General features: G+C 45.4%; 1 protein-coding gene across 1 annotated transcript in view; it reads left to right on the top strand.

Moving 5' to 3' along the window:
• The window catches only part of SLC39A8 (solute carrier family 39 member 8), a gene marked incomplete at its 5' end in the record, with an annotated part of 70,615 nt that overhangs the window by 21,188 nt on the left and 37,482 nt on the right, over positions 1–11,945 (top strand). Inside the window, 1 exon segment of the mRNA XM_014588852.2 lies at positions 6,343–6,505. Within this exon segment, the coding sequence (XP_014444338.1) occupies positions 6,343–6,505 (163 nt within the window).

The raw sequence follows: 11,945 nt of genomic DNA, 5'->3' as shown, positions 1-11,945 counted from the left end.
AAATTCCTTCTCTTTTTCTTAAGGGTTTCTGGCACAGCAGGAACCTTTTTCTTGGTAGCTTCCGTGGCAGCAGGAGCCTTTTTCTTGGTTTCTGCTGCAGCAGGAACCTTCTTTTTCTTCTCTTGAACGCCCTCCAGGGTTGCAGCCGGAAAAGAGTGGAAATGGTTTATTTGAGCTTAGGATGTACTGCCGAGGTGATACAGACCCCAGAAGCCTAGGTGTCACCCTGAGAGTGGCTTCTGAGAAGCTACTTTTTATGACAAAAAAGAGGATGGGTGAGAAGAAGGTAGGTTCCAAGTTATTTGGCAAGAACTCACATTGGTCCATTTAAGATACTTCAGGCAAACTGATTGACTGTTCTCTATTATTTATGTCATAAGCCGAGAACATTACGATGAAGCCAGGGTGGGTCACATTGTAAATATTTGCAGGGGGATTTGTTTACTGCCAACTAAAGTGTGCCTTGAGCCAATTACCCCTGACCCAGCTGAGGGTGTGTCCAAAATTTCAGGCTCACTCTTCACTCAGGCCATTACAAATTCAGTGGACCATGCATTCCATAAGCTGTTCCAAACTGCTTCTCTCTCTCTCTCTCCACACACACACACACACACTCTCATCCATATGTAAATTATATAAATATATATGAATATGGAGAGAGAGGCAGACACAAATTGTGGAGGCTGAGAAGTCCCACAATTTGCCATCTGCCAGCTGGGGACCCAGGAGGGCCAGTGATGTGATGTGTGGGAATCGGGAGCCTGTGGTGTCAATTCCAGACCTACTGTCACTGCAAGGGTCTAGGGGACCCTTCATTAGAGTGAAAGGTTCTTGACTTCATGCAAAGAAGAATTCAAGAATAAGTCAGAAGTAGGCAAAGCAGGGGAGGTTTACTGCGAGACAGTTGCACACCCCACAGTCAGAGCAGGGCTGATTCCGAGAGTCTGGTCACGCCCCTCTGGCTGGATTAAGGATAAGGGCTTCTACTGGGCACGAGGGATGAGATGGCCAGGTCAAGATATGGAGAGGACGGCTTTTCTCCACACAGGAGTGGTAACTGTTCACGCGTCTTCTCACTTCGCATGGGTCGTTAGCATCCTAAATCTCCAGCCAGAGGTGTGACTGTTAGCACGAAAATGAGGCACAGCTCATCTCCAGGTCATGGTGGTCCTCCGTCCCACCTGCTTCTGGATTTGACTGGTTCTTAAACTGCAGTAGGTGTGGTTAGGTCACACCATGGCCAGGTCACACCATGGTTAGGCCACACCGTGGCCAGGTCACACCGTAGTCAGGTCACACTGTGGCCAGGTCACACCGTGGTCAGGCCACACTGTGGTCAGACTATACCCTGCAGAAAGCATGTGGAGAGCAAGGCTTCTGGTCGACTCAGGACCCTGCTTACAGTTCTGGTCTCCAACGGAGAGCCCCTTCTCATCCCGTTGTCCTGGTCTGTCTGTCCTTCTTGCTAGCTAATTCTTTTTCCTTCGTTTTCCTGTCTCACTGGGGCTGGAGAAAATGAGATAAAATGTCCCAGTGCGAGCAGTGAGGCAGGAAGAAAGGGGCACGTTCTTTGATTGGATAGAGGAGAGCAATCTCCTTTACCAAGTCCACCGATCAAAATGCCAGTCCCCTACACCCTCACAGATGAACCTAGAGGTGATGTTTAATCTGGCACCCAGTGGGTACACGGACACGGAATTAGGCATCACAAGGGGGAAAAGATTCCTCAGTATAGAACTGGGCTCGACTTCGAATACGGCCCGAATAGTTGGGACTTACAGCCATGGAGCCGGGTAGGGTCAGCGGAGCCATCTGGCTAGGGAGGGGATTTTGATAAGCAGACTTCACAGGGATCTTGCTGGGTGCAGGCTGAGGTGGTCAGAGGCCAAGGGTGGGGGGACTCTCTCTAAACTGGCTGAGAAAGTTTCTTGCTAAAGCAGGGTGATGCAGACCCCAGTGGAGGATGGATGCCCAGGCCGAGGAGTGGGCTCGGAGGAGCTCGACTATAGTTCTGTTATGGAGTGAGCCTCATCCGTGTCTGAGCTGCCATTTCAAATTCTGCCATGCTCCCTGGCATTATTTAGTATAAGATGTGAATCTATGAACTGTGGAGGGAGGAACCTGCCCTCCCGCTCCCTCTCCCCCTGCTCCTCTTTGACCAGCTCTCAGCATGTCTGAAGACTGGGAAGGAGCGGAGGAACGTCAGCCTAGTAGAACTGGTGGGGAAGAGGAAGCAGGGGCAGAAGGGCATGGACTTTGCTGAAAAAAAATAAAAAGGAAATGGCAGAGGCTGCGTGCACCAAATTGAGACAGAGAGAGAACGAGAGAGAGAGAGAGAGAGAGAGAGAGAGAGGGAGAGAGAGAGGGAGCGAGCACCCCCCAGAGGGGTGGTCATGCCATCATCCCTTCTCCTCCATGTCTCCCTACTTCTGAGATTTTGGGCATGCACCTGGCTGGTGTGTTTCTCCCACTGTTGGGTGTGGGACTGGAACCCCCTGGTTGGCCATGTGGGATCAGCTCCTGTAACCATCAGGCCACTGCTACGATATGTGTCTAACCCCCCTCACCTCTGCCTGTTTGGAGTTTCATTGTATAAGGCCCATTTAAAACCACCTTAATGTGGCATGAGAGTAGCGAACAGTTTAGCCCAGAACTTAGAGCAGGTCTCTGGGCAAACGCCAACCGCTGAGCTTCAGAGCGCCTGCTGACTGGTCTGGCTGTGATGGTAGCACAGAGCCTAGAGGGCCCCAGCAGACATCAGGGGCAGCTGAGAATCGCAGCGTGGCCAAAATGGATGAGACCAGCTGTGAGCACGCGGTGTGAGGGCAGTGGTCACAGTGCATGGCTCTAATGAGAGCGTCACTCAGCCTCGGCTCCAGTGCATGGCTCTAATGAGGGCGTCACTCAGCCTCGGCTCCCAGGGCTGTTCTGAGAAGGCCTTGGCAAGCCCACTGTTGCCGTTATGCGCTCACTCGTCGTTTGTTTGCCCCATCCTGTTTGTCTTTGATCTGAGAGACGCCGCCCTTTCTCAGACAACTGCTTTCTTTTGTTTCTGATTCAACTTTGTTAAATCAAAATGTAATAAAAATCAAGCTTCTTTGAAGTTAAAATAGGCTGCTGAGCAAAGTTATGTGCTGGTAGATAGCTTTTAAAAATAAATGGCCTTGGGACCAGTAGACAGCATAACGGTTACATCGCTGGACCCCCACATGACCAACCATGGTTCACGTCCCAGACCTGGTGGCTTCAAGATTACACTGGGCGTGTGTGTGTGTGTGTGTGTATGTGTGTTTGTGTGTGTGTATGTGTGTTTGTGTGTGTGCTCAAGATCCTGGAAGGAGAATGGAGGAGGAGAGATTGTGGCGTGGCCATCCCTCCTGTGGGGTGATTTTATTTTCTCTCTCACTGTCTCTGTCTCTCTCTGGTGAGAGCACACATGCCTGAAGGCAAAAACCTTCAACTAAATGAGCTCTCTTACACTATTAATTATCGACTACACTTTTTCTTTTTAAAAAGTCAGATCAGACCCTTCTATTTCAATTTTTTTTTCACATTCTATGGTTCTTATTATGTTTATTAGCATTTAATTTTTTAAATATTTAAAAAATGATAATGAGGAGAATGGGCACCTTGGACACCCTTCAGGGGAGTGACGTTTCCACTGCTGCCTGCTGTGCACAGTAAGAAATCTACTTTCCACCGAGACCCGCACACCCGTGTGTGGCGCGTGTGAAGTGTAATGAGGTTAAACCTGACTGAGCGGTTCCTCCCTGCCATGTCTGGGTACTCTGCATTTCTATTTTGTATTTCACTTCATTGGAAGTGCTGACCGTGCCTTAGCGAGTGGCCTTCCAGGTCCCGTCCAGGTCACAGTTGGAGTCTGAGCAGAACTGCCGAGCAGCCATCAAGCCTTGGGAAGTCTCGGATGCGGTTCGGAGAAGTGTTTGAAGATGATCTGTTGGCAGCTTTTGCCTTTCCTGCTCGGGGCTGGAGAAACCGGCGGTTCCAGCCATGGTGATGGGGACTTCCTTGTAGGCGAACAGTGCCACTTTGTGTTTGTATGATTGCTCCTCTTATTCCTGGAATCCTGCAGAACCACGTAGGCTCAGGAACTTTGAGTCTACCAGTTACCCTCCGGGCATCTTCAGGGTGACAAATACACTGTCCCCACTGTCCTCCTGCAGTAGGCCAGAGAGCTGCTTTCTCCTTTTGCCAGTTTACCACTCTGTTCTCAGCCCAAGAGAAGACTTAGGAATCAGAGCGTGGAGTGTAGACTCCTCTCCCAGGGAGCTCACAGCTATCATTTTCATGAGCGCAGTGCAGAGAGTGGGTTGAGTTAGGAACAACTTTAGGGTCATACTTAGACATTAAAAAAAGAGGAAAGGAATTGGGCTGGCCCCTTGGCCTGGTGGTTGAGGTAGCCAGAGCCCATGGAGCCGACCATGTAGCTTGAGTGCTGGACCTGGCAGCTTGCGGAACGTGCTGGGCACATGTGTGTGCATGCCGCAAATCCCAGAAGGAGGGAGGGACGACAGAGAAGGGATTGCGGTGTGATCATTTGCCATGGGGTTCTTTCCCTCTCTCTCTATTTCTTTATGACAAACACATGTGCCTTCTACTAACAAAAGGAAAAAAAGAGAAACATTTAAAAAGTCAGATCAGATCCCTCTATCTGAGTATTTTTCACATTTTATGGCTCTTATTACATTTATTAGCATTTAACTTATTTTGTATTTTTCTTAATAATCCAAATATTTGGAAAATAGTTTACAGCTAAAATGTTCTGAGAATAAAATGATACCTTTTCAAATGTTTTTTCACGGAGAGATGTAGCCATGACACCAACTGCTGGTCCCTAATGTGGATTCTATTCCTCATTAGCAGTTATATAAATTCTAAACCGTCCAGCACTATTTTGAAAACATTATAATGTGGGGACCAGCAGATTGCATGGTGGTTAAGGCACTGGACACTCCCACATAGCTGACCACAGTTCGAGTTCCGGACCTGGTGGCTTGCTTTCTCATTTTCTCTCTCTCTGGTCAAAATAAAAATAAATGAATAAATGAATGAGTAAATAAAATAAAAACAATAATAATTTAAAAAAATCATATAATGTAGAAAAAAAGCTTCCACCATCTTTGAGAAGAGTACATATTTTAGCAAATAACAGTTTGTGCTAAAGATATATTTGAAAATAACTTTTGCATATTAGAACTGCCACTCCAAGAGCCCACATGAAATATCCAATCAAACTAAGAAAAGTAAATGAAAAGGCAGAATATTAAATTGTTTTAAAACCTTTTATTTGAGTGCTGCTGTGTGCTTTTAGTTTTTAAATTTTTTTAATTGCCAGAGGGTACATCATTCACAAGAGAGAGCCAGAGAGAGAGGGAGAAAAGGAGAGAGAAAAAGCACCCCTCGACATGGCATGGTCATGCTGCAATCCCTTCCCTTCCCCTTCTCCATCATGGCAGGACCCTGGCTATGTGTACGGGCCCTGCACTGCCTCTCAGGCCACCATGCCAGGATTCGACCTGCGGTCTGTCATGTGTGGTCTGGCCCCCTTAACCACCAGACAAAGCCCTGCTTTTTATTTTATTTAGTTATTTATTTTTAAGAATTATTTATCTAACTTTATTTATGTATTTATTTAAATTTGACCAGAGAGGGACAGAGTAAGAGAGCAAGGTGCTAGGTCCAGGACTCAAACCGCGGCTGACCAAGTGGGAGTCCAGTGCTTTCAGCCATCACACCACCTGCTGGGCCCCCAGCTTTTATTTTTAAAAAAAGTCCCCAAAGAAGCCAAAAGGTGCTATGAGCCAATTTTTTTTTTTTTTTTTTTGGAGAGGTTTTTGCTATAGGGCACATGCGCTTGCCAGAAAGAAAGAGAGAGACAGAGAGACAGAAATTGAGAAATCACCCCCCCCCCCAAGGGGAATGGCCATGCCGTAATCCCTTCTCCTCCATTCTCCTCTTGGGATCTTGGGCACGCACACACACGCATCTGGTGTGAGTTTTAGCCACCGGGTCCAAGACTTGAACTGTGCTCAACTACATAGGAATCCATTGACATAGCCATTACACCAACTGCTGGTCCCTATGAACCAGTGTTTATCTCTGTGACACATAGGCTGTTGACTGAGGTTTTCTGCTATTTTTCTTACTTGTAGGTTTAAGGAGGTATAGCCTGTTTTTTTTTTTTTTTTTAAATCATTTTAGGGTTTCATACGTATTAAATTAGACATCTGGTGTCTGGATGAAACACCGTCTCTTCACGGTATCTTTGCTTTCCTGCTCCTACTATAGTAACGGATGCTGGTTTTCTTCGTTCTGTTCCAGTGTCTATCTGCTGAAGAGATCTTCTCCCTTCATGGCTTTTCCAATGCCACCCAGATTACCAGCTCCAACTTCTCTGCCATCTGTCCAGCAGTCTTACAGCAACTGAACTTTCACCCTTGTGAGGATCGGCCCAAGCAAAAAAGCAAGCCAAGTCTTTCGGAAGGTATGTTGGAAAAGTTTTCTCTCATTTATTAAAAAAAAATCTATGAGCCAGAATGTACTGAAGTCAACGTGCAGCTTCTTCTGCATTGGTGCTTTTACTTAATCTACATACTAGTAAGACCTCTTAGTAAAATACACATTGAGTGTCTCTACCCAAAATGGTTGGGACCAGAAGTGTTTCGAATTTTGAAGTTTCTAGGATTTTTGAATAATTTGCACACGTACATAAAGAGTTCTTTGGGAATGGGCCCCAAGTCTAAGCATGGCATTCTCTATGTTCCATATACACCCTTGAGACTTGGCCTGGAAGTGACTTTATATGGTATTTTTCGTAGTGAAGCGTTCTGACTGACACTATCAGGTAAAAGAAGACCTGGAGCCTTGCACTTGTGGCATCATGGTGGCACTCATGGAGTTTTGGATTTTGGAGCATTTTGGATTTTTGGATTAGGAATATCTAGCCTGTATTTATATTCTGAAAGTAGTCAGAATAAGAGTAATTAGGACTCATTTAAGCTTCTTAAATTATGTTTTCTATTTGTGGGTTCAAAATTATACTTAATACCACTTACAGACTATAAAATTCGATTCTTGACTTTGAACTATCTCTATTTCATGCTGTGCATATTTGACTTACAGGAGATAAGTTAATTATCCTTTTGCTTATATTATTATTATTTTTAAAAGAATTATTTATTTATTTAATTCCATCTGTATTTATTTATTTATTTATTTATTTATTTATTTATTTATTTATTTGGAGAGGATTTTCACCATAGGGTGCATGCGCTCGCCAGACAGACAGAGAGTGACATAGAGACAGAAAGTGAGAAATCACCCTCCAGGGAGGATGGTCACACCGCAATCCCTTCTCCTCCATTCTCCTCTCGGGATCTTGGGCACGCACGCACATGCGCCCGGCGTGAGTTCTAAGCTACCGGGTCCGGGACGTGAACTGTGGTTGACTATGTGGGAGTCCAGCGACATAGCCATTACGCTAACTGCTGGTTCCCTATTATTTTTTGGTTTGACGAGACAGAGAGAGAGAGAGAGAAAGGGAAAGTGAGAAAGCAAGCCGCCAGGTCTGGGACTCAAACCACAGTTGGCCATGTAGGAATCCAGAGCCTTTAATCACCACACCACCTGCTGGCCCCTTGCTTGTATTATTTTAAAACTTGTCAGTTTACAATCCTCAGTGAATGGGTAAGGGAGCTAGCATGCTTCTGAATGACATTTTAAGTGACTGAATTATTAACATTTTAATGTAAATTGATAAAAGAAAATGCCAGCAACTATTTTAATCATGTATAGTGGTATTGCCATAAGTAACTGCATGTTAAAGGCAGAATCTGCTATAAAGAAATCTTAAAATATAAGAAAATAAATGTATGCATAATATATAGTCCACACACTTGAACATGTAGAAGAGAACTTTTCCCAGTGAGATAAGCCAGTTGTTTAGGGGAATCTTTTTGCCAGTTATATGCAATTTCTACATGTCCCAAAATTGTTAACTTGTCCCCATGGGTGTTTTAATGTTTATTTATTTCTTCATTCAATAAATATTTATTTAAAGACATGCCAAGTGCTTTCCTGTGCCCTGCAAGATCAGTAGTGCACAAGAAGAAAAATCTGTCTTAGGGCTTGTAGTGAAGAAGAGAAATAATAAACATTTAAACAAATATACAAGGACCAGCAGGTGGCGTGGTGGTTAAGGCACTGGGCTCCCACATGGCTGACCAGAGTTTGAGTCCAGGACCTGGTAGCTTGAAAATCATGCTGGGCTCATGTGAGTGTGTGCCCAAAATCCTGAGAGGAGAATGGAGGAGAAGGGATTGTGGTGTGGCCATTCCTCCTATTCCCTGTCTCTTTCTGGCAAGTGCATGAACCCTATAGCAAAAAACTAAGTAACTAACTAAATAAAATAAATCATATAGTGTCAATGTGATAACATAGTAAGAAGAAAATGAAGTAGATAAGGGATAGAAGGCAATGGTGGGTGAATGTTTCGTTTGTTTGTTTTTTAATTTCCAGAGGGTGTGTGCATCTATCAGAGAGAGGTAGAGAAGCAGAGAGAGCAAGAAGCCCCTCAGTGGAGCATGGTCATGCTGCAGTCCCTTTTCTTCCATTTCTCCCTCCTGTCAGGATTTGGGACATGCACATACCCTTGCTCACTGTGTTTTTGAAGCCACCGGGGTTGGAATTTACCCTGTAGTTGGACATGTGAATTCTGGCTTCCTTAACCACTAGCCTATGGGACTGGACCCACGGTGATTTTTTAGATAGGTCAAGGGAGCCCTTTCTGATGAGATTACATCTGAGCAGAGTCCTGGAGAGACAGAGAGCCGTGGCAAGACCCCGTCCGGAGAAGGTGGCTAGAAGCACAGCCAGTGTCGTCTGGGAATGAGGTTGACTTGGCTAAGAAGCAGCAGGAAGACCTGCATGCCTGGTGCAAAGCGACAGGAGAGCGAGTAGGAGATGATGTCAGGAGAGCGAGTAGGAGGTGATGTCCTGGAGATGAGGGGGGGGGGGCCCCACAGGACAGCCTGGTGTGAAGCCCTGCAGAGTTCTTCATAGAGGAGTGCCATGAATCTTTTATGTGGATCTCTGGAAGGATACTCTACCCGTGGTTTGAAGACTAGGTTATAACAGGCAAAAGTAGAAGCAAGGAGATGGGTCAGGAGGCTAGTGCCAGGGGTTGATTCTCAAACCATGGAGACATGGACCAGGCTGGAGGAAGTAGAAGTGGAAGAAGTGGTCGGATTCAGGCTGGATTTTGGAGATGGTACTGAACTACTTTGCTTCTAGATTGGATGTAGGAGAGAGGAAGCCAGAGAAGCTGAGGACGTGACCGTACCATTTCCCAGAGTGAAGACTGGGGTCATTTATCATGGAGGAAGGGAGTGATGCAGACCAAGAGTATACTTTGGGGCGTGGTCACTTTGAAGGATGGACATACACCCCGAGTAGGGATATCTGGTGGGCGGTGGTGTGTAATGGTTGGAGTTTAGGGGAAGATTGAGGCTGGCGGTGTGCCGCCTCGGAGATGGCACGTGAAGATTCTGAGCACACTCACCAAGCATGAGGACAAAGAACACGGAGAAAGTGGGTGGAGAAGCCAAGGGAAGGCTTACCAGGGAGCGTCTTTCCCTCATTTTGGGTCCCTCCATGTACTTAGACTTCCATCTCTCTCTGCGTGAGTCTTAGGACTAACCACGACAGCGGCAAACAATAACTGCATTCTTTTGTAGGTCTTTCCCCATGGCCTGCACCTTCCCATGTGCTTTACATGTGTGGGGTCTTCTAATCTCCACGCGAGTTGGTGTAGGCACTGACATTCCTATTTTACAGCCGAGGAAACCTAGATACGGAGGGTGTACAGTCACTTGCTCAAAGCTGCACAACTTTGTATGTAGTGGAGCCGGACTGAGTCCTCGTTTTTTCAGCTTTGGGGCCCATGTATCATTTAATTCTCTGTGTGTACATAAGAGGGATAGAAACCACCAAGTGTAATTTAGCAGCAGAATCACAACTTTGTGGAGAACGATCGTTTTAATTTTGAAATAATAGCAGTTTTGAACAATTACTAATTGTTCAAAGAAATATTTTTGCTCGAGTATGTTTATATTCCTACACACTTGTTTCATTTTAGTACAATGCAGACTTTATTCTCAGAAGTAAATGTAGCAAATGTTTTTATATACTAACATTTGGAACCAGTAGAAGGCCTAGCGGTTACATCACTGGACTTCCACATAGCCAACTGCGGTTCGAGTCTAGGACCCGAAGGTTTGAAAATCATGCCGGGTGTGTGTGTGTGTGTGCACGCCCAAGGTTTTAGGATGAGAGTGGAGGAGAAAGGATTGTAGCATGCCCATCACCCATGGGGGATGATTTTTTGCTTTCTATCTCTCTGTTTTTCTCTCTGTCTCTCTGGCAAGGGCACACCCCCGATAGCAGAAAACAAAACAAAACAAAAACAACAAACAAATAGAACCCCCCCCCCAAAAAAAATATACTAATATTTACTAATAGAGTATCATAGAAAAAGTATAGACCCTGAAATCAGCCCATCTGGGCTTACATTTTTCAACTATGTTGGGCACATCTTTTTTTTTAAAATTATTTATTTAATTTATTATTATTTACTATAGGGCACATGTGTTCACCATAGAAAGACAGAGAGAGAGAGAGAGAGAGAGAGAGAAAGAAGAGAAGAGAAGAGAAGAAAAGAGAAGAGAAGAAAGAGAGCAAGCATCAGGTTTGGGACTTGAACCATGGTCAGCCATATGGGAGTCCAGTGCATTTAACTATGCCACCTGCTAGTCCTAGGCACATGACTTTTAATTTCTTTCTGCCTCAGTTTCATCATCTAAAATATTACTGTTTTGTATGGTTGCTAAAGGTATTAAGCAACTTAATAGCTGTAAAGTATTTAGAACATTATCTGACACATAGTTGGGTACTGAATATGTATTCATAAATAAAGTGTCTTTTTTATTATATACTTATTTATATGATGTGTAACCACACATATATCTTCGAAAATCTATTAAAATCTTTCTGCGTTAACCTAGAGGTAGAAGACTCTCTCTGAAACAGAACTTTTGAGAATGTCTTACCTGTAGGTGGAGAAGGCCAAGGAATTTTTTTTTTTTTTTGGAGAGATTTTCACTATAGGGCGTGTGTGCTCGTCAGACAGACAGAGAGAGACATAGAGACAGAAAGCGAGAAATCACCCCCCGGGGGGGATGGTCACGCCTCAATCCCTTCTCCATTCTCCTCTCGGGATCTTGGGCACGCACGCACACGCACCCGGCGTGAGTTTTAAGCCACTGGGTCCGGGACGCGAACCGTGGTCAACTACGTGGGAGTCCAGCGACATAGCCATTACGCTAACTGCTGGTTCTCAAGGCCAAGGAATGTTTTCAAACTTGTTCATTCTTTGGTGTCCCCATTGCATGAGAAAAAATGGATATTTAATTCATTAATTAACTTATTCACCCATCCGTCCTTTTGAGAATGTGGGCACGCATGCACACATGCTTGGCATGTTTCTCAAGCTATCTAGACTGAGGAAGGAACGGTGTGGACTCAGATCAGAACTGTGTGGACAGAGGTGGGAGCCGTGTGGACTGAGGTCAGAATAGTGTGGACAGAGGTGGGAACTGCGTGGACTGAGGTCAGAATTGTGTGGACAGAGGTGGGTGCCGTGTGGACTGAGGTCAGAATTGTGTGGACAGAGGTGGGAACTGCGTGGACTGAGGTCAGAACTGTGTGGACAGAGGTGGGAGCCGTGTGGGCTGAGGGCAGAATTGTGTGGACAGAGGTGGGAACTGCGTGGACTGAGGTCAGAATTGTGTGGACAGAGGTGGGTGCCGTGTGGACTGAGGTCAGAATTGTGTGTACAGAGGTGGGAACTGCGTGGACTGAGGTCAGAA

Source organism: Tupaia chinensis, unplaced genomic scaffold (genome assembly GCF_000334495.1).
Source record: "Tupaia chinensis unplaced genomic scaffold, TupChi_1.0 Scaffold000315_1, whole genome shotgun sequence".
In the NCBI taxonomy this organism is placed as follows: domain Eukaryota; kingdom Metazoa; phylum Chordata; class Mammalia; order Scandentia; family Tupaiidae; genus Tupaia; species Tupaia belangeri.
This window is presented reverse-complemented; position numbering and strand designations above follow the sequence as displayed.